This window comes from Pelophylax lessonae (assembly GCF_965119305.1).
Source record: "Pelophylax lessonae genome assembly, chromosome: 2".
NCBI classification, from domain to species: Eukaryota; Metazoa; Chordata; class Amphibia; order Anura; family Ranidae; genus Pelophylax; species Pelophylax lessonae.
This window is the reverse complement of record NC_138769.1, coordinates 339,854,233-339,878,441: the sequence shown is the minus strand read 5'-3', so window position 1 is coordinate 339,878,441 and position 24,209 is coordinate 339,854,233. Positions and strand designations below refer to the sequence as shown.

General features: G+C 45.0%; 1 protein-coding gene across 1 annotated transcript in view; it reads right to left on the bottom strand.

Annotated features, from left to right (window-relative positions):
- The window catches only part of STX12 (syntaxin 12), a 60,372-nt gene extending 40,410 nt beyond the window's left edge, over window positions 1-19,962 (bottom strand). The window contains exon 1 of the mRNA XM_082246777.1: window positions 19,744-19,962. Coding sequence (XP_082102903.1) covers window positions 19,744-19,840 — 97 coding nt within the window. The 5' untranslated portion in view covers window positions 19,841-19,962. The remainder of the gene's footprint in view (window positions 1-19,743) is intronic.
- Between the last annotated feature and the right edge of the window lie 4,247 nt (window positions 19,963-24,209).

Here is a 24,209-nt window from a genome sequence, read left to right as displayed (position 1 = left end):
AAAAATACCTTTGAACCCCCCTAGCCTTTCTGCCGTGGCCATCTTGAGTAAGGGCAGAGGTTTCATGTAGGGATGCACCGAAATGAAAATTTTGGGCTGAAACCGAAAATGCAGGATGCCCTTGGCCGAAAACCGAAACCGAAAATTACTTTTTCCCCAAAAATTTTTTAAAATGGATAGAAAAGGGGCATACACCAAAAACAGGTAGTGACGTACACCTGTCGCTGCCACCCTGTCACGGTATATGTACTGTGACAGGTTGGCAAGAGGTTAATTTAATTACCAATGGTATTTGTATTATAAAGCATGAGGGGTTAATGTATTGTCACTGCTGGTCACTCATCTATTAGTGATCGACCAGTGGCAGGTAATTAACCCTTTTGTGCTGCATTAGTGCAACCAGTATCAGTGCAACCAGTGTTAATTAACACTGACACTGGTTGCACTAATGCAGCACAAAAGGGTTAATTACCTGCCACTGGTCGATCACTAATAGATGAATGACCAGCAGTGACAATACATTAACCCCTCATGCTTCATAATACAAATACCATTGGTAAGCTGCCTCAGCTCCCCCCCCACCGCCTCAGCGTCCCCCTCCTCGGGTGTCCTTCATTCAAAAGTCCCGCCTCTGGCCGGCGGCACCGCCTCTCAATGACGTCCCTACTACGATCTGTGCATTATGAATGGACATACCAGGCGGGGGGGGGGGGGTTAATGTGAGCCATCCCTGTCAGCTCAGCACGACTATGTGTGAATGAGAACAGAACTGACCTGACACCGGGGCGGGCGGAGCGGCCGCTATTAGCTGTAACTATGTGAGAGCTTCACTTCCCTGTCAGTGGAGATACATCCACGGCGGCCATATTTATTTTCGGCAATGTTAACCCATTATCGGCCGAAATGAGAAATAATTTCGGTGCATCCCTAGTTTCATGTAGCATTTACTTTGTTGAACCCATCTGCCCTTCGCTCCGGCATGCAGGCGAGAGTGCTTAGCTGAGAAAACCCCTCCTCCCCTCCTGAAGACTCCTGGGATAAATGATATTTGCCTAGGCAGGGAAACTGGGAAAGAACTAAAGAAATGTAAAAAACAGTTTAAAACAAGTAAATATTTTCCTATTGATTTACTAATGTTAGCAGCATAAGGATTCAAAACAGTCAATGTTGATTGAGAGAGTGGGGTTCCACATTAATCTGGCAATAGACCATTAGGTTATTTTTTTTTTTTTCTTCAAAAGACGACGTAAACCCCCCCCCCCCCCCAAAAAAAAAATGAAAAAAAAAAAAAAATCCTACAAGGCAAAAGGCATATGTAATACCTTAGAATGAAGCCCCCACAGTGTCGTCCGCTCAGCGACAGGACGGCTGACATATTGGGCCGTTCCGCTTCCTGGTTTGCATCCTCCGGCCACCTGACTGTCTGGGGTCGCGATTACATCACTTCCGCGCATGCGCGTGGGAGCCGCCGTTCACAGCACAGGGCTATGAAGGAACGGAACGGGCAGCCGTTCCTTCAGAGCGCATGCGCCGATTACGTCATTGGCTTGCATTAATAATAAAGATCTCCTAAACAGTGCAAGTTTAGGAGATATTTACAGTACCTATAGGTAAGCCTTATTAAAGTTATTACAAGTTATAAGAGAGGGTTTACAACCTCTTTAAGCAGTCTATTGTGCTTTGGCAGCTGGCACTAGCAGCTGTCAAAATACCCGGGCACTGGCTGCATCTGATTGCATGCAGCCACTGTTGGGTGGACAATTTTTTCACCAGGCTCCATCAATTCTTCTGTAGACTAATGTCAGGTGTAAGAGCCATCTGCTAAGCCAATTTCGCCTCATTCATCAGGAACCAGCTAACAATTGACCAGTGTATGCCCAGCTCCAGCATACCATTCTGCATGCAGGACGACTGCTCTCCCCTTGACACTCGCAAACAAAGCCAGCTTTACCTGGCGAGTAAAGGAAAACCCAACAATGTTATCTGATTGTAAAAGACATTTAAAAAAGGCAGTCATGTGAAGGACATGAATACTTTTCTTATATAAAGACAGCTTTGTAATAACAAGGTTGTAAGACCGCTCAAAACAGCTTGAAGATCTTTAATTAAAGGCCAAGATCCCTATCAGTCACTGGCCTTCCAAAAATAAAAACAAAAAAATAGTACTGAAATAAAATTGGTGCAAAATGTGTATTACTTATAAAAATTTCTGGATAAAAAAAAAAAAAAAAAAATTACACTTACAAATCAGATTTAAAACCCAATTGTAGCTTGAACAAAATATACTAAAATCCAGGCCTTAGCATTAGATTTAAATAAATAAAAGAAGCTTAAGCTGTTAGGCTACGTTCACATCTTGGCGTTGCCATTTACAGGCGTTTTTTAGGTTGACAAGTGACCAATGGAAAAAAAAAAAAAATTAAAACGCCTGTAATCTGCGCAAAAAGAAGCTCATGTACTCTGAACGTTAGGAGTTTTGCTTAAAACGTCAAAACGCTCAGATGTGAACAGGGGCCATTGAAATGAATAGGATTTGTCCTTGTCGGGTGTTTTTTGAGCTGATCCTTAGAGCTGAAAAATGCCAAGATGTGAACGTAGCTTTATACATACCAGAGATGTCCAGTGCTGTCCGTCACATACTCACCATTCCAGCGATGCTGCACCACTCCTAGCTGGGGTTGAAGGACTCCCAGCAAAAAAAAAAAAAAAAAAGCTTGTAGGGGGTTCTAGTCTTTCTATACTCCAATAATAAAAGAATACTTTTTTCGGTCCCTGTTGCTCTTGGGATATTTTCCTTTACTTCCGGTCTGCTAAAACTATTGATATGGGACAAGCGAGGAGGAAAATTAAAGTGTTACTAAACCCAGGACTCTGCAGTCACTATATCTGATCTCCCACAGTACACAGAACTTGGAAATGCAATTATTTTAGTAAATATAAACTGCTAATTTACCTTTTCTTATCAGTATGTAGCAGTCTGACATCTATCAGTGTCCAGCCAAGCACTGGTTAAAGCTTGTTGGAGGAGTTTCCTGACTGTCCTATGAGGCTGCAGGAACCCCTGACCCTCTGTCTGGACAGTGCTGATTGGCCCTGTGCTAATCACATGCACTCTCCCAAGAAAAAAAAAAAATCTCTCTAGAAATACACATTAAACTGAGCACGTGCAGCCTGACTCCATAGACTTATCAGGTAATTTTTAAGGGGACAGTGGACGAAAAAGGAGAACCAGGGAAGACAGGATCAAACAGCCTTTTTACACAATGCAGAGGATTAACCCCTTAGGTTCCACAGTGATTATAACGAGCATTCTTTACTGCAAATACACACTCATTTTACTGTTGTAGGTTTAGTAACACTTCAACCTTATAAGAGCCCCTGATAGCAATAACATTTCCACAGGGGTTCTAACACTTCCCCACTCTCCAAAAAATAAATAAGAAGAGAGTTTTAGTTCTAGGCTTTTGATAACTATGCTTAAAAATGCTCCCTCCCCCTCCTAACACCTATACTGTATAAAAATGGAGAAAATTATGTTCATACTTCTCCAGTTTCAGGCCGCTCTGGACCGATCACATGATCGGCTCCCCTCCCGTCAGGCAGCAGCTGCTACTGAGGAGGGAAGGAAGTGTCAACAACGGCTGAGACATGGCAGCCTTTGGGTGGCATCGCTGCTCCCAGACATTACCAGCCGTTGTGTGATACTCATTCCTCTCCTCTATAGCTGGCGCAAAGAAGATTAGGTGACCAGAGTGGCCTCAGAATGGGGACAGTACTCACATGTAAATAAGAGTTCCTTGTGCTGGTATCTGCTTTTAGGGATCGACCAATTATCGGCACCACCGATATATCAGGGGCCGATCTGCACTTTCCCCGATAGAACGGAATTGGCCCCTGAGGTTACTGATATTGCCGATATTTAGGGAAAGTGCTGTACCGAAGTGATGCCTTCAGCTAGAGGCATCACCCTTGTACTGGTGTCCATAGCCGACGGTCGGCTGTCTTGGAATGACAACCGATGCGGCTGAGAAGCAGCTCGGCTGTCATTACAAGGAGCGGGAGGGGACGTCCCCCCTCCCGCAGCTTGCCCGGGTCTCCCGTCCCACCAGGAGACCCGGGCATCCTACCTGCACGGCCGCCGAACAGAAGACCCGATCAAAGCCACAAAGGCTTCATTACGGGTTTCCCCCCTTAGAGTGAATGGTGGCGGCAGCCGATCTGAAAATCGGCTGGGGTGCGGACATCGTGGGCTCCCTGGACAGGTAAGTGTCTATATTAAAAGTCAGCAGCTACAGTATTTGTAGCTGCTGACTTATTTTTATACAGCTGGAACTAAAGATAGGCTTTAAAGGATAATTGAAGGATAATTGTACATTTTATTCCAGGGTTCGACAAACCCCAGGCACCAGACAAATTACGTCCTGGCGCCAGGGCTACCGCCCAAATGCTTCACACCCCCTCCCCCCATATGTATCTTGGGCTCCGCTTGCCCATCTGTGAGCCTGGGGTGGGCATAGTGGGTGCCGCCGTGTAGAGGGGAGGGAGAAGAGAACCTGTAACCCAAAAAAAAAAAAAAAAATTATATTATATATATATATATATATATATATATATATATATATATATATATATATATATATAAAAAATTGTAAAAAGTTAAAGTTACACCCAAACACAAAATCCCCCCCCAAAAAAATAAAAATAAAATTGGAGGCCCCCACACAACACACATGGCGGGAGTCTACGCCTGAAAACATTGATACACATTACATATTGTCGCACACACTGGAACAAGAGCAATAATTCCAACACTAGACCTGCCTCATAACTCTAAACTGATGACCTATAGGGGGCTTTTAAAGCATCGCCTATAGAAAATATAGGATACTGAAGTTTGTTGCTATTTCCCGGGCGCACGCAAATTAAGGTTTGACATGTTGGACATTTATTTACACGGTGCAAACCTTGGCTTTTTTATTTTACCAAAAAATGTTGTAATATTATTGCATTTGGTGCCCCTAAAATGACCTTTGCAACTACCACTATTTAATTTAGAATATAGATGTTTGTGGCTTTTATAAAATCTTCAGGCCTAAAATTATTTTTTAAATGTGTGTAAATACAGCTCACTTTCAGGAACATGTTACATGTTCTACCAGTAATCTTTGTTAAATAAGAAATAACCGGCTCCTACATTTAAAAGCAAGTTTGTCACACCCTGTATTATTCTATATTTTGCGTCAAAATTAAAGTGGACTGCTACTATCTATTGGAGCTTGCGGCTGTAGCTCAGTCCCTCAGAGAACTCCACCAGGTAGTGTGCACAGCAAGAGGGCCAAGTTACAGGCAGTATAAGCTAGAAACAGTGTAAAACCATGCAGCCACAAAGCCACTTAGAGGTATACAAAACATTCCAACTGTCACACAAGGTTGCCAAGTATCAAAAGGGTTAAAGGAATCCTTTAAAGAGGAAGTAAAGCTTCCTCTAACTTTTACCTATAGGTAAGCCTATGATAAGGGTTACCTATAGGTATTGTAAATATCTCCTAAACATGTACCGTTTAGGAGATATTTACTTTGCACGCAGCCAGTCACATCACTGGCGCATGCGCTCTGAAGGAATGGCTGCCCGTGTGTTTCCTTCAGATCCCTGTGCCGTGAACAGCGGCTCCCATGGGCATGCGCGAGGGTGACTTCATCGCAGCTCCAGCCAATCAGACAGCTGGAGGACGCGAACCCAGAAGGAAGATGGGTGGACATGTCGTCCGTGTGAGCGGTGTGCAGGCAATGCGGGTGCTTCGTTCTAAAAGATAAGCATTTCATAATGAGCTAGTATGCGAAAGATTTGTCTTTCAGGGGTTTTTTGTTTTTGGCGGTTTACAACCTCTTTAACCACGTAAGCCCCAGAAGATTTGGCTGCTCAATGACCAGGCCCTATTTTGCGATTCGGCACTGACTGACTTTAACGGACAATTGCGCGGTCGTGCGACACTGTACACAAAATTGACGTCCTTTTTTCCCCACAAATAGAGCTTTCTTTTGGTGATATTTGATCACCTCTGCGATTTTTATTTTTTGTGCTATAAACAAAAAAAAAAAGAGCGTCAATTTTGAAAAAATAAATATTTTTCACATTTTTTTTTTTATATGAAATTCTCAAAAAAAAAAAAAAAAAAAAAATTTGCAATAAGCGTATTTTGATTGGTTTGCGCAAAAGTTATTGAGTTTACTAACTACGGGAAAGATTTCTCATTTTAAATTTTTTTTTTTTTTTTTTCTACTAGTATTGGCGGCGATCTGCGATTTTGGGACTGCGACATTGCGGCGGACAGATCGGACCCCTGACTGACATTGACACTTTTGAGAGTACCAGTGACATTACTACAGTAATCAGTGCTATAAATATACACTGGCAGGGAAGGGGTTAACTTTATTGGTGATAAAGGGGTTAAGTGTGTCCCTAGGGGCGTGATTCTAACTGTGGGGGGGCGTGGCTCGTGATGTAACCACAGAGACATACGATCCTGCAGGATCGTATAGTCTCTGCACTAGGGCTGGGCGATAAATCGATTTAATCGATTTATCGATTTTTTAGTTTGAAACAATTTTTTTTTTTTAAAACTCGAGTTTTTTTATACAATTGTTTTCTCCTCCTTTTACCGCCTGCCCCCGCGTATACACACACCTGGGCTCAGCCAGCTACTAGTCCGCCGCACATGAACCGAAATCTCCCCAGTATCGGACCACCGCCGCCGTGCCTGGATGTGACGTCGGCTGCGGCGCGCTGTGATGGGTACACAGAACTCCCCGGCCTGGATGTGACGTCAGCTGCCGGGAGAGGAAGGGGGCGGTGCGTCTGTACAGGCCAGGGGCTGTGATAGGATAGGTACCTATCCTATCACAGCCCCTGGCCTGTACAGACGCACCGCCCCCTTCCTCTCCCGGCAGCTGACGTCACTAGTGAGTGAACAGATCCAGAACCGTACACACATAGCAGCCTTGGAGGGGAAGGGGGGGGGGTGACTCACAGTAGCAGAGAAGGAGGAAGAAATCCCTTCGGATAGCTCCGATGCCTGTGATGAGGCTCTGAGCAAGCTGTCACTGCTGCTTCTACTCCTTGCTCTGTCCTCCACACTGCTGAAGCCACTCTATATTCACTCACTGTACCAGGACAGCCAATCCAATCTCATGCTCTGCACAAGGGGGAGGGTGGAGGTGGGAAGAAGCATGTACAGTGAGTTAAAGCGCCCCCTGCAATATCACAGCGCGCCGCAGCTAGTTCTGCAGCGCTCTGCATTCTAGTTCTGGGTCAGTGACACAACATACTAAAATCACTGGAACAGCAAATAGCATTTCCAAAAAGAGGTCTGCAATGGCACCCCTTGTATGTCTCTCAAGAATTTTCACTTAAAATTAATCTGAAAATTACGCGACGCCCGCAGCTGACGTCACATCCAGGCGCGACGGCCCGTTACTGGGGAGAGTTTGGTTCCTGTGCGGTGGACTAGTAGCTGGCTGAGCCCAGGTGTGTGTAGTTACGCGGGGGCAGGCGGAAAAAGGAGGAAAAAGGCGGAAAGAAGCAGAAAAAAAAAAATTGTAGAGAAAACTCGTTTGAAAAAAATCGTTTCAAACTAAAAAAGCTGGCTGAGCCCAGGTGTGTGTAGTTACGCGGGGGCAGGCGGAAAATAAACAATTGTAGAAAAAAATCGTTTCAAACTAAAAAAGGTGGCCGGTTACTGGGGAGTTCTCTGACTGTACCTATCACAGCGCAGCCCCTGTACAGACGCACCGCCCGCAGCGGACATCACATCCAGGCGCGGCGGTGGTCCGTCAGACACACATATACAGCCGCAGCGCTTCTTCTCCTCAGTCCTCCCTCCACACAGTGAGCTCTCCTCCCTCCCCGCTCAGTGCGATACGAGCCAGCCCCCGTGTCTTCTTTTACTGTCTAATGTCTAGTCTATTAAAAGAACAAGAAATTAACAACATGGCAGCGTGTACTTTTTGTTTTGGGATTCTATGCATTTTAACTCTTGGAGTTAAAATAGCAATAAAGTTGCACTTTTGACACTATATCTGATGTCTGCAGTCATTTTTTAAGTGCATTGGAAAAAAAAAAAAAATCTAATCGAAACTCGAATTTTTCTTTAAAAAAAAAAAAAAAATCGAAGATTTTTTTTTTTTTTAGGCAAAATCGCCCAGCCCTACTCTGCACTTACATCAGTCATCTGCATTTCTCCCTCTCCTGCGGGAGATTGCCAGTGGCCGGCGGACATCGGAGCTGCCGGTCACTCGCACGGGGATGCCTGTGAACAGGCGGGGGCGCGCGCTTGCCCCCTACAGGCGGCTGAGCGAGTGACCTACCCCTACGTCACTTTGCCCAGCAGCGGCTGCCTGCCACAGTATATCTGCGGTGGGCGGTCGTTATGTGGTTAATCATTAGCGAACCAACACTAAAAATGCTACTTCCTAGGCTTTTGTATAAATCACATGCCATCAATATCTTCTGATTAACCGAGCAAGAATAAAAACTCAGTTTGAAAAGTTGGAACCCTGATCTGAGCCATTATTATCTGACTCACTGAGCTGGAAGGAGAATGCAGATCAGGAGTTCTGACTTTATTATAGAGAACTGCTTACAAGTCAGTGACTCAAAGTTCTGCAGCCAGAAACCACCAGGTAGCTAGCATGTTCTGAAGGTCAGCTTCCATATAGCTCTCAGTAAAGGTTTTCTATGTGGGCTTCTTTTCATTAACCCACAGTTCCTGCACACTGTGCACCTCCATGGACTTAATTTTCCAGCAGGACTTGGCACCTGCCCAAACTGCCAAAACTACCAATACCTGGTTTAATGATCATGGTATTACTGTGCTTGCTTAGCCAGCAAATACGCCTGCCCTAAATCCCATAGAGAATCTGTGGGATATGGTCAAGAAGAAGATGGCAGACACCAGACCCAACAATGCAGACGAGCTGAAGGCCACTCAAAGCAACCTGGGCTTCCATAACACCTCAGCAGTGCCACAGGCTGATCGCCTCTATGACACGCTAAATTGATGCAGTAATTCATGCAAATCTATGACACGCTAAATTGATGCAGTAATTCATGCAAAAGGAGCCCTGACCAAGTATCGAGTGCATACTATACTGTGCATGGGAAAACTTTATAGTATGCCAGCATTTCTGTATTAAAAATCCCCTTTTTTTTGGTCTTATGTAATATTCCAATTCTCTGAGATACCGCATTTTGGGTTTTCCACTCGCTGTAAGCCATATTCATCCAAATTAAAAGAAAGAAAGGCTTGAAACATATCACTGTGTGTAACAAACTATATAAAGAGTTTCACTTTTTGAATTGAATGAAACAAATAAATTTTTTCATATATATATATATATATATATATATATATATATATATATATATATATATATATATATATATATATATATATATATATATATATATATATATATATATATATATATATATATATATATATATATATATATATATTTTCACTATTTATATTTGGTTATCCCTTCATTGGATTTATTTCGCACCAGCACTTTTATATGTTTATGCACATTTCTTGGTAGTTGATATTTGGTCACAATATCAATTTCACACATCAGTGCACTTTTTAATATATATTTATCTATTTATATTGCACATTGAGCACTTTATCACCTATGAGGTAGCGCCGTACCAATCTTTTGCACACGTTTCACTCTCTTAACCCTTTGGGGTAGGTTGCTGGCAGCTGACACCTCTGTGATAAAAAGAATACGCATATTTAAAAGTTCCATAGCGCTGGTCACCCCTTCTTACCTCACTTATATATACACACTATATGAGTTTGGAACACTGTTGCGCATGCTTCGGGCAACCCCTGGTGCACAACCACATACAGCTGCCTCTATTAATGCATCCCAACGGGTGGCTGTAAACAGTAGCAGCAGGTTATGGAAATGTCATTACGCAGTCTCTGCATAGCCATGTGCATGGATCCTTACAAACACCAGCTTTAACTTCTCTTGTGCACATTCCAATATTCTTGGGATCCTTTCACACAGGCAGTCCGATCAGGTCCGCCTGTCAGTTTTTCAGGCGGACCTGATCGGACTCTCCATTCACCCCTATGGAGCGGCGGATGTCAGTTGTGAAATTTTTGCTGACACCCGCCGCTATCCGATCCTGTCCGCCAAATCCAAATAGACAGTGGATCAGATAAGATCGAGTGAAAATGGACAGGCGGTCAGTTTTCACCCAATTTTCCTATAGGAAGAAAGCAGGACTGTCTGTCTCTGCTCTGCACAGTGAGCAGAGACGGACCTGTCATTCGTCTGCTTAGAAGGGGTCAGCAGAGCCGAGTGGACCGCCTGTGTGAAAGAACCCTTACACAATACGGTAACTATACAACTTCCAAACTTTACTATAAATCTAAGATAATTGCTTTACAACTTGCACTGATATAACCAATCTGATCTCTTTAAACATGAGATCGAGTGATATAAAATATCGTATTAAGTGTTAACCTTGTCCCTAAGCTCTTAATGCAAGCTAACAAAGAACCGGTCTTGAAGAGTGCTACTGTATAGAATAAATCCTTGGAACATACCTGTCTGTGGTGACAGTGTGTGTTACAGACAATTGTAAAATCATAATTGGTAATACTGAAATTACGAGCTTCCTTCTGCTCAGACCAAACGGGGGTGGTGGCATTTAAAGGTTTGATTGCCTTATTAGCCCAGTGACAACCGCTCTCATGCTGCGGGCACCTAGATTTTGGTCCCCGAGATGGAAAATCTTTGTGCAGCGGAGCTTGGCATTGTTATGCTAGTGACAGCGTGGTGCGAGATTGGCCAGTCATTTGTCACAAGTTAGTGAGAAAGACAGGTATCTGATACCCGCGTCCATTCCATTCCTTCTCTCTGATCACCACCTTATTAGTTTAAAGCCCCGTACACACGTACCGATCGTCGGCATACAAATGTTCGTCTTTTCTCCCCGGGATGTCGGTGTCTGTTGAAAAGTGCAAAGACAGCACAAAGACAGCACAAGAATTTTGTCTGCAGACTTCAGCTGACTGCAGAAGTGATGTCATGTAATGGTTAACTTTCCCTGTGTTTTTAATTTTCTGAGCATGCCCAGTCTTGCAAATCTGCGGTCTGTCGGCCGAATTCTGTACTGACAGGCGAACAATCATCCGTTCTGGTGTCCGCAGACAAAAATTTTCATGTTTGCAAGAAAGACTTTTGTCCGCGGATTGTGCGCAGACAGCTGTCGGAGGCACCATACTAACACGCGTACAATCGGCAGATCTTTCGTCCGCCGACGTTTGTATGCCGACGATCGGTACGTGTGTACGGGCCTTTACTCTCTCCTCGTCTTCCTCCTTGCCTTCCAACTACCAAACAATTATCTGTAGAAACCTTTGCCATCTTAAACATTACTTCACTTCTTATTTCTGCTTCAGATTGTCTCTACAACACAATCTCATCTCTGTCCTGCCCCAACCTGGCCACTTCTGTCTACAACAGTTGACTCATCTACCCTGGATACCTTGGCCCCCCTGACTACACACAGAATCAGGACCCGACCACTACAACCCTGGCACAGACAGACAATACCAGAAGCCTCAAAAAACGTAGCCACGCTCGAGCGCCTGTGGCATAAGTCTAAGTCACAGCAAGATTTCGGCCCAATATAAATCTGCCCTCCAAAAATACAATTCCTGCCTCCAAACAGACCTATTTTATCACTCTCATTTACACCCTCTCACACAGTTCCCGTCAACTCTTTTCTATCTTCAACACTCTACTTAGTCCTCTATTACCTCCACCCACTAACTTACTCACTGCCGAAGTGATCACTTCAATAATAAGATTGATACAATTCGTGATGAGATCTCTACTCTATAGATATCCCCTCACCTTACACTCCTTGTCCTCCTGCACACTCAATACTTCCTTTGTTTAACCCAACTACTATAAAGTCACTAAAAACTTTTTTTCTAATGCCCACCCAACTTCCTGCCCCCTGGACCCTGTTCTTTCTCAAATACTACGGTCACCCTCTGGCTCTATCCTACACTCTAACTCATATCTTCGACCTCTCCACTGGCATCTTCCCCAACCCTCTAAAACATGCATTAATCGCTCCCATACCAAAGAAAGCCTCACTAGACCCCACCAATCTTAAAAACCTAAGACCCATCTCCATACTACCTTTTGCCTCTAAACTCCTTGAACGTCTAGTGTACACCCGACTGAGCAAACACTTCATCGAGTAGAACCTTCTTGATCCCCTTCAGTCTGGATTTCACCGACAGCACTCCACAGATACTCCTAAAACTCACAATTGACTAACAGCTAAAACCAACGGTCACTACTCTTAAGCCTCGTACACATGATCAGATTATTGGACTAATTTTCTTTAGTTTTTGTTGCATGCTAGTCTCATATGGAAAGTCAAGAGGCTACTTTCATATAAAAAAATTCTCCTACGACAGAATTCAACTTCAGAAGTGATGTCACATGTTGAATTGTTTTGTATGCATTTCTTTAGTTCCCGAGCATGCCTAGTCTTGCTAATTATGATTTTTTTTTTTCGGACGAAAACTGTACTAATTTAATGAAAATTGGACGCTGCGTTCCATGTACGATAAAATATTTATAGCCTGCACATCCAGATTTTGTCGTACGGAAATCCGTAATCGGCTGTTGAAAGCACTATACTAACAATCCGAAAATCGGCAGATAGTTCGGACGAAATTTTACTTCCGATTTTCTTATTGTGTGTACGGGCTTTTACTCTTGAACCTCTCCGCTGCCTTTGATACCATTGACAACCCCCTCCTCAAAAAACTTAATGTGCATACTCTCCGTTGGTTCGAATCTTACCTATTTCACCGTACCTTCAGTGTCACCTACAACTCTACTTACTCCTCTGCAACTCCTCTTACTATTAGGATCCCCCAAGGTTCTGTCCTTGGACCTCTAGTAGTCTCGATCTACACCTCCTCCCTGGGTCAGCTAATAGCCTCTCATGGCTTCCACTACCATTTCTATGCCGATGACACTCAAACCTATCTCTCTACCCCCCCCAGCTCACCCCATCAGTCTCCTCCTGCATCACAGATTTAGTAATAGACATATTAGCCTGGATGTCTCACCACTTCCTCAAACTGAATCTCTAAAACCGAGCTCATAATATTTCTTCTCCCACGTGCCCCTTCCCCTGAATTCTGTGTCAAAATCAATTGACAACTATCAGTCCTTCCACACATGCCAGGGTGCTAGGGGTAACCCTGGACTCTGCACTGTCCCTTCAGGCCCACATCCAATCCATGTCCAAATCATGCCGCCTTAACCTATGCAACATCTTTAGAATATGCCACTTTTTAACCAATGACACCACCTAGCTTCTAATTTACTCACTGGTTATGTCTTGCCTCGACTACAACGACTACCTCTTCATTGGATTATCTTTACATAGACTATCCCCTCTTCAGTCCATAATGAATGCTGCTGCAAGACTCATCCACCTTACCAACCATTCAGTGTCCTCCACCCATCCCTGCCAATCCCTCCACTGGCTTCCACTCTCCCACCAAATAAAATTCAAAGAACTAACAATAGTTTACAATGCCATCCACAACTCTGCCCCCAGCTACATCATTAACTTCATCTCAAAATATCAACCAAGTCGCTCTCTTCGGTACTCTCAAGACCTCCTGCTTTCTAGCTCCCTTGTCACCAACTCCAATGCCCGCCTCCAGGATTTCTCCAGAGCTTCTCCCATCCTTTGGAACTCTCTACACCAATCTGTTCGACTGTCCCTTAATCTATCCATCTTTAGACGATCCCTGAAAATCCTTCTCTTTAAAGAAGCCTATCTGGCTTATACTAATACACAGTTTCACTTTCTCCATCAGCTCATCCCCCACACCTATTAAACTTTTGTATCGATTAACCCTCCCTTTTAGATTGTAAGCTCTAACAAGCCGGGCCCTCTAATTCCTTTTTTACCAAATTGTATTGTAACTGTAATGTCTACCATTTTGTTAAGTGCTTTGCAAACTGTTGGTGCTATACAAATCCTGTATTATAATATTATGATTATACACAAACACACACGTTTTCTTCTTAGTGCATATGAAATATAATGTGCAGATGTGTCATTAAGGCTGGTCAGTTATTACTCCTGCATATAATGGCCTGTACAGCTAGGTGTGTCAACAGATTCATGACATGCTAATAGCGTGTAAATGGGTAAAGCATCCGTGCGCTGTTTCTGGAAAATTTATAGCATACTAAAAATGTATCTGCTTCAAAAGAAGGAAAAAAAACAAAAACTGATTACGGTTTAATAACTCAAGCACATCTCAGAAAACCAATTAGTGTCAATAACACGATTGTCTCACACAACCCCCACCCAGATCTCAGCTCCTCCTGGGAAATGGCTGTAAAATGTCTAATATGTCCTGATGCTTCATATGGCACCCAGCCAAGCTGTGGCCCACAGTGATAATTGGTCCAATGGACTTCAGGGGCGGACCTTCCCTAAGTTTTTTCGATTAGACAGGGGTGACTAAACCAGTAACAACTATATATTATTACCATAATGAACATTTGTAAGTGAACTATGTGATCAGAAAGGTGAGGACCCCCAGAATCCTAAAATCTTCTTTAGAGAGGTTCTAAACCCAGTGAAGTGACTGGCCGCAGGTGATACACAGAGATGAAATAAGTATTCCGACATAAGTTGTACCTGTTTATCCACAGAATTCTTTCCCCTACATCCATTTAAAGTGCAGAATTTACACAAGATCTCTCAGCTCTGAAAAGCAAGGGGGCGGAGAGCTCTGAGAGCCAATTGAGGGGCATTGGCACACCCCCTTCACTCAGCACATAGAAAGAGAGCTGAGGCTGTCAATCAGAATCAGCTGGAGGTCCCTCCCCATCACCATGTTTCTCTTGGGGTCAGGAAAACTTGTCATAAGTAATTCATGCTGATAGTAGAGGAACAAAGCAGCAGACAGAATTGACACTTAGTGCTCCTAATTGAGACAAGTACACACTATAGAGATATATGCTATGTTCATATTTCATGTCTGAGGTTTACAACCACTTTAAAATTTATGCCAGCAAATTAGACCAGCCATACTCAACCAGGGTTCCTCCAGAAGTTGTTGGTTTACCTGTGGCTGATTGACCTCCCACCTGATGGTGCCTACCCAATACCAAGGCCAATGCCACTTGACAGGACGCGGCACACCAATTATCTTTTAAGGTATCTGAAACGGTTGCCATTCTGACTGCCGCAGTAAAGGCCCCTTTCACATGAGCAGTAGTCTCTCCCCCCCTCCAAAAAGTGATCTGCAGTGGAACAATTTTCAGAGGGAAGCAGAGCAGCATCTTCCATGAAATCAAGAGTTGATCCTCCCACCTCCTGAATGGCAATTTTTATTTTCAATCCCAAAGAAGGCTTCAGTATTGAAGTACTGCACCGCAACCATTAGCCAAAGGTTTGGCTCGCATGTGTGGTGCGGTTCAATTGTCCTCAATGGGTAAGTTTGACAGGCGGTGACGCATCAGGCAGTTGCTGCAGATTTGTCCTGAGCACATCCATGATGCGAATCCTAATTCCACCACATCCCAAAGGTATCGGATTGAGATCTGGTGACTGTGGAGGCCATTGGAGTACAGTGACCTCATTGTCATGTTCAAGAAACCAGTGGTGAGATGATTTCAGCTTTGTGACATGGTGCATTATCCTGCTGGAAGGAGCCATCAGAAGATGGGGACACTGTAGTCATAAAGGATAGACATGGTCAGCAACAATACTCAGGTAGGCTGTGGAGATTAAACAATGATCAATCAGTACTAAGGGGGACCAACGCGTGCCAAGAAAATATCCCCTACACCATTGCACCACTACCACCAGCCTGAACTGTTGAAGGGAAAAACTTTTTTTTTTTTAAGAGCTATACAAAAATGTTATGCATTTCATTTCCATTTTAAACCAAATTAGTTGTTTTACAAGGTGATTGTTTATAATCACTTTAAATCCCCTTTCTTCCACATCTTGATGCTCGGGTTGAATGTCAGCAAGTCGTCTTCACCGCGTCTAGATGCCTAAATGCATTAAGTTGCTACCATGTGATTGGCAGATTAGCAATTTGTGCTACCAAGCAATTGAACAGGTGTACCTAATAACGTGGTATTAAAACAATCCTTTATTGGCATAAAAGGTAATGCACTCACATGAGTGATAGAAAAGCAGGCTTTACTGCAAGTCATCCGATCCACTGCAGGGGAGGCAGGAGAGGTGTAGACAATGCCTGACGAAGGGGCACGCATGCCTCGAATGCTAGCACCACCCCGCTTCCACCGGATGTGATGAGGGAGAAGCTGTGACGCCGACAGGACACCAAGAAGTGCCAGAAGCCACTGACACAGCCAGGACCCAAGGCTGGCTACACCTCTCCTGCAGTGGATCGGATGACTTGCAGTAAAGCCTGCTTTCCTTCACTCATGTGAGTGCATTACCTTTTATGCCAATAAAGGATTGTTTTAATACTACACTCAGGTGGGCGCTGCTCTGTTCTCTCTCTTTTATTTATCTACCATGCACAGAGTCCCCTCCTAACTCTGATAGAGCCGTCGGCCACCCAGCCATCCATCTCTACATAGACTCTACTCCATGGACTTTGTATCTGTATATACACCTGAAACATTTATCATTATTGTGTTTTTTATCAATATTTTTTGATTCTCTATATCTGCTTTTATATCTATTGTTTACATTCATTTTTATAATTTTCCCCTAACACTGTGGGTTTAATAGCGTGGGTCAAGCATCTGTTATATATTTCTGTACCTAATAACGTGGCCAATGAGTGTATATGTAAAGTTCTGCAGAAATTGAAGGCACTATACATGCACCTGTAACAAATAAAAGAATTAAGAGGGGGCAATGTTCGCACTGATCACCAATGTAAGCTGCAATTCTCTTGCTGACCCCCCCCCCCATGGATTGGTTGTGAAAGGGGCTCCTGAAAAACGTTCCTTGGTTGAGGCGGGATATGGTGGAGACCCATAGGAAGGTTGGCCTGAAAAAAGGAAACCTTCTACTCTATGAGCAGATTCTAGCTAGCAGGACTTTTCCCAGATTTATCCCTCAGATGATGGGACTGCCTAGGGGCCAACATCAGCCATCACATGATGATCACACAGACTGAAGAGAGTGGCCCTCCCATGATGGAATGTTTCATTTATTAGCCCTCATTCACACTAAACACAGCTTTGAAATTGTGCAACTTTATCTGAAATCGCACAATTTCAAAACCGCGACTTCTGGTGCAACTACAGCCCCCGTTCACATTGGCGCAATGTGACATGTCAAATGGCAGCCTATTGCCTGCAATGACACTGTCCCAATTGGTGCGGTGCACCGATTTCCAAAAGTAGTTATGGGGGATCGTGTCCCACTGACGTATGTAGGTACGGGGGGGAATCGTGTCCCACTGATGTATGTAGGTACGGGGGGGGGGGATTGTGTCCCACTGATGTATGTAGGTACGGGGGGGAATCGTGTCCCACTGATGTATGTAGGTACGGGGGGGGGGGATTGTGTCCCACTGATGTATGTAGGTACGGGGGGGAATCGTGTCCCACTGATGTATGTAGGTACGGGGGGGAATCATGTCCCACTGATGTACGTAGGTACGGGGGATCATGTCCCACTGATGTACGGGGGGGGGGGATCATGTCCCACTGATGTACGGGGGGGGGGGATCATGTCCCACTGATGTACGGGGGGGGGGATCATGTCCCACTGATGTACGGGGGGGGGGGATCATGTCCCACTGATGTACGGGGGGGGGGATCATGTCCCACTGATGTACGGGGGGGGGGGGGGGATCATGTCCCACTGATGTACGGGGGGGGGGGGGGGATCATGTCCCACTGATGTACGGGGGGGGGGGATCATGTCCCACTGATGTATGGGGGGGGGGGGGATCATGTCCCACTGATGTACGGGGGGGATCATGTCCCACTGATGTACGGGGGGGGGGGATCATGTCCCACTGATGTACGGGGGGGATCATGTCCCACTGATGTACGGGGGGGATCATGTCCCACTGATGTACGGGGGGGATCATGTCCCACTGATGTACGGGGGGGGGATCATGTCCCACTGATGTACGGGGGGGATCATGTCCCACTGATGTACGGGGGGGATCATGTCCCACTGATGTACGGGGGGGGGGGGATCATGTCCCACTGATGTACGGGGGGGGGGGATCATGTCCCACTGATGTACGGGGGGGGGGGATCATGTCCCACTGATGTACGGGGGGGGGGGGGGGTTCATGTCCCACTGATGTACGGGGGGATCATGTCCCACTGACGTACGGGGGGGGGGATCATGTCCCACTGACGTACGGGGGATCATGTCCCACTGACGTACGTAGGTACGGGGGATTATGTCCCACTGACGTACGTAGGTACGGGGGATCATGTCCCCCTGATGTATGCAAGTATGGGGGGATAATGTCCCCCTGATGTATGTAAGTACGGGGGGTCATGTCCCACTGATGTATGTAAGTACGGGGGGTCATGTCCCCCTGATGTATGTAAGTACGGGGGGTCATGTCCCCCTGATGTATGTAGGTACGGGGGGTCATGTCCCACTGATGTATGCAAGTATGGGGGGATAATGTCCCACTGATGTACGTAGGTACGGGGGGTCATGTCCCACTGATGTATGTAGGTACGGGGGGTCATGTCCCACTGATGTATGCAAGTATGGGGGGGATAATGTCCCACTGATGTATGTAGGTACGGGGGATCATGTCCCACTGATGTATGTAGGTATGGGGGGTCATGTCCCACTGATGTATGTAGGTATGGGGGGTCATGTCCCACTGATGTATGTAGGTATGGGGGGTCATGTCCCACTGATGTATGTAGCTACGGGGGGTCATGTCCCACTGATGTATGTAGCTACGGGGGGTCATGTCCCACTGATGTATGTAGCTACGGGGGGTCATGTCCCACTGATGTATGTAGGTACGGGGGGGTCATGTCCCACTGATGTATGTAGGTATGGGGGGTCATGTCCCACTGATGTATGTAGGTATGGGGGGTCATGTCCCACTGATGTACGTAGGTACGGGGGATCATGTCCCACTGATGTATGTAGGTACGGGGGATCATGTCCCACTGATGTATGTAGGTACGGGGGATCATGTCCCACTGATGTATGTAGGTACGGGGGATCATGTCCCACTGATGTATGTAGGTATGGGGGGTCATGTCCCACTGATGTATGTAGGTACGGGGGATCATGTCCCACTGATGTATGTAGGTACGGGGGATCATGTCCCACTGATGTATGTAGGTACGGGGGATCATGTCCCACTGATGTATGTAGGTACGGGGGATCATGTCCCACTGATGTATGTAGGTACGGGGGGTCATGTCCCACTGATGTATGTAGGTATGGGGGGTCATGTCCCACTGATGTATGTAGGTACGGGGGATCATGTCCCACTGATGTATGTAGATACTTCCATAGGTGACTCCTATCCATAAATCACACAAAGGACAAACATCTAGCCAACTATCTATAGCAATGGTAGAGGTGACAGTGCAATGTATGACATCCCCAGCTCCTGACAGTCCTGACACATCCCCATCACTGATGTCAGGCACGCGGCTGCGCATGCTTACTGTTGTTGGTGATCCTCTGGATGTTGCCGCTGCATGTCTGTATGATACTAGTGAAGTCCTTCCCGCGGGCCCCGCTCTGCTGCCAGTGACCGGACATCTTTACGTCTGCTCTGCCCGTCTCAGTCTCAGATCCGTCTATGCCGCCGGTCACTATGCTAGTGCGCAGGCGCTGAGCTACGCCCGATAGGAGAGGCCGTGCGGTGTCGTCACTCGGCGAACAGGAAAGAGAAGGCCAGCTTGTGGGCGTGTCTGCGCATCAGCTGTCTACAAACCCCGCCCCGGGCTGCTCCTGATTGTAGAATGATGTGTGATGGATAGGTCAGGACTGGAGGACAGGGAGGGAAAGCAATATTACCTAAAAATAAACATTTAATTACATTGTAGCCTTCTGATTCGAAGATACAATGTCTGCAGGAGTTTCGTTTTTTGGCTTCGATTTGCATCTGGTAATCCAGAGACAATAATCTTGTTTTTCAACAGAACAAGCTCTCTTCCAGATGTCAGAGCCAATTCACACCACATGCAGTCCAGTGCGATTCTTTCTGCATCAAAAACGCATGGAAAGTAGATTATATGGTCTCCAATGGCATAGTTCACACCAGTGCTTGCAGTTCCAGTGCGTTCCAGTTCCAGAAAGTAGAAGGGTCAATTCACCCCATAGAAACGCAGTCCGGGTGCATTGCAGATGCTTTTCTTTTTTGATGCAGTCCAGTCCATTTATTTATTATTTTTTGGATCAAAAACGCATGAAAAGTAGATTATATGGTCTCCAATGGCATAGTTCACACCAGTGCTTGCAGTTCCAGTTCTATAAAGTAGAAGGGCCAGTTCACCCCATAGAAATGCGTTCCAGATGCTTTTCTGCATGCGTTTTTGATGCAGTCCAGTACATTTTTTCCCTCTTTTTTCTTAACCCTAAAAAAGGACATGTGTGTTTCAGTGCTTTTCTGGTGCGCTCCAGTGCGTTTTTGATGCGTTTTACAGCGTTCCAGGGCAGTCCAGTGCAGGAAAAATGCATTATGTTTGGGCCAGGTCACACCACGTGCCGTTCAGTGCAATTTTTTTCTGCATAAATGGCGCTTTTCCACTGCATAGAACCGTACCGGCTCGGCACGCTTTTGTGCTTTTCCACTGCGGTACCGCATGGTATAGGGTCGGAACGGTTCGGTACGGTACGGTATAGGTTTGCTTTTCCACTGCATGGAACCGAATGGTACGGTACGGTACGGCTCTGAAAAAACAGTACCTACTCGATTGTGGTTCCAACAGGTACCAAACTGGTACCATATCTCACAATCCTTTGCATGCAGTCACTACTAGCCACTGATTGGTCAGAGAATCACACCCACCCCGTTGTTATCCCACCCACTTAACTTTAGTACTACTTTAGTGGAAAAGCAAACCTATACCGTACCGTACCGAACCGTTCCGACACTATACCATGCGGTACCGCAGTGGAAAAGCAAACCGGGCCAAGCAGGGCCGAGTAGAGCCGAGCCGGTACTAGCCGGTACTTGCAGTGGAAAAGTGCCAAAAAACACTTGGATAGTGGCATAGTTCACACCAGTGCTTGAAGTTCCAGGGCATTCCAGTTCCAGAAAAAAAAGGTAAAACATGCTGCATTCCTTACAGTCCAGTGCAGGAAAAATGCGGCATGTTTTACTTTTTTCTCTGGAGCTGGAATGCACTGGAACTGTAAGCAATGCTGTGAACTATACCACTGGAAACCAAATAACCTACTATCAATGCATTTTTGATGCAGAAAAAAATGGCACTGAACTGCATGTGGTGTGAACTGGCCCGAACTTGCTGAATTTTTCCTGCACTGGACTGTGCTGGAACACTGTAAAACGCATAAAAAACACACTGAAATGCACCGAAATGCACCTAAACACACCAAAAACACACTGGAACGCACTGGAACACCTATGTCTTTATTTAAGGTTAGGAAAAAAGAGGGGGGGAATGCACTGGACTGCATTAAAAACACACTGGAATGAATCAAAAACATGCCAAAAATGCACAGGCAGAAAAGCATCTGGAAAGCATCCAGATTGCATCTGGACTTGACTGTACTGGAACGTCGCGAAACACATCAAAAATGCACTGGAACACACTAAAAACGCACTGGAACACACAATTCCTTCTTAAGGTCTCATGCACACTGGACGTTTTTACAGCTGCTGTTTTTGGCGGTTTTTTCTGCATCCAGTAAACTCCCCAGCATGTTATCCTATGTGTCCATGTACACATAGGCTGTTATCAGCAGTTTTTGGAAGGGGCATTTTCTGGCTGGAAAAAAACCCAGAACTAGTGGGTTTTGAGAGGCGTTTTCCAGCTGTAAAAATGCTCTAACTCTGATAAAAGCCGAAAAATGCAGCTATTCTGCGTTTTCCTGCGTTTTTGAGTCATGTGCTTTTGTGGGAGTATAGTTTTGCTAAAAAAAATAAAAAAACATTACAGCTGATATCTGGTGTGCAGGCTATAAAATTTTTGTTGGCCGTCAACATAACGGCCGATTTTTCGTCAGTCAGTACAGATTTCGACAGGGAAAAATCTGATGAGCAAGACTGGGCATGCTCAGTGAAGAAAGAACACAAAGAAAGAAAACCAGCACATGACATCACTTCTGAAGTAGAATTTTGTTGGCCGAGAAAATTAGTGTGCAGTCTAGGCACATTCCAACCAACAAAACACCACTCTGGACAAAAGACGGACGATCGGTCGGCCTATAATCGTTGCGTGTGTACGGGGCTTTAGACTCCGATTTGATCCTACCAGCCTCTTAACATTTGTTTTCCCAGAGGTGCCCCAGGTCTATTATGACCCTGGAAATGCCCTTGATGATTAGAAACTCAATAATGCCATTATAATCATTAGAGAAGTTGGCCAGACCAAGGCTTTGATACTGTAGCTAAGAAATCATGGTGTAATTGAAAGTTTTTAGAGTGAATTATCATACTAGAAATGCTGATGTCTTCAACAATTGCTGTCGATCCTTGCCTTTAGGCATGGCAGAAGGGGCTGCTTTTTTTGTGTAATTTTTGCTCCCATGATCAGTAGGAAGTCATCTCTTATAAGCATATTTTGCTAATTTTTACAAAGTTGTTTTTGTGTGTTAAGCTGGATACACACTATCCAACTTTTGTGGTTAGATTTCCTTCAGATTTACCTTTTCTATGTAGTGCAAGGGCCTGCCAGATTGCATACAAATTTAAAGTGTTTAGGTTTGACCTCATATTATATGGTTTTGGTAAGTCTGAAGGAAAAAGTCTTCAGAAAATCTTATAGTGTGTATGGCCCATTAGTGTCCATTATTAATCATTTTTAGCTCTATTGTCAGTGAATCCAAGTCAGGGAACTGAGAAAGTTTTCTTATGCTTGAAATTTCTATCTGGTTTTCTTTATTTTAGTTATAATAGCATGCTGAGTGATTGCGATACCCATCATGCATGTTTTCTTGCCTAAAAACGGACATAAGCAGAATAGGTATGAACAGAAGACATTGGGGTTTCTTGAGATTAGCTGGAACAAGCGTGGGTGGGGGTCGATGGATAGGTTGTAGGCAGTTGACAGTTTCTCCATGGTCCCCTCCTCTTTGGGTACCAAATGTGAGTCACATAGGAGGCCTATTAAGGAGTGGGTTCTTCTGGGTTTCCCTGGGCAACGTGAACAGGATCACTGCCTTACACATGGCGTATCTTTTACCTGAACAGATGACTGAACTCTAGTTAACTCTCTCAATGGTAATGTACCATGGCCACTGTTGCATTTAGGAGGGACACGCTGAGCCAATGCCTTCTCTACCTGTCCAGTGTATCTCCGCTACCTCACTCCCAGTAATGGAATGGGGTCCCACTGTGCAGCTAGCACTGACTCCATATACTCACTTATATCTTCCTCTTCCATACCTGTTCACACTGTATTAACTCTTGTACTGCTGTCTTTATACCCCAGTGTATCTCAAGTGACACAACTGTAAATTATGTGGGTCAGTTACTTGCATTACACCTCTTTAATAACTTCAGACCAAACAAGGACAAAGTTTCAAAAGCTTTATTGGAAAATCAAGCAAATAGAATAAAGTGCACAGTCTTTTCCTTTACATCCCTGGCCCCTAACTCAGGCTTTGTAGCTGCCCCAGCATACCTTCACAGGATACAGCCCATTATTGTAGATCTCCAGAATTGGTGTCTTCAAGCGATTTGCAGATCTCAGTGGTCCTGTACTCTGCAGAATGCTCTTTATCCATAGGTGTTCTAGATACAGCAGTAGGCTGTACAGATTCTGGAAACAGCAACATGTCTTGTACTATGCGTACCCCGGATCGGACCCCTGTCCCTATTTTTATACAGCACAGGACTAGTGGGTCAGACTCAAGAAAGCCAGCCAAGAAAGACCTGGGAAGCAAGTTAACTCTAACCCTCCCAGCCTTAAACTAAACCTGCTTACACGGGGTGCATTTG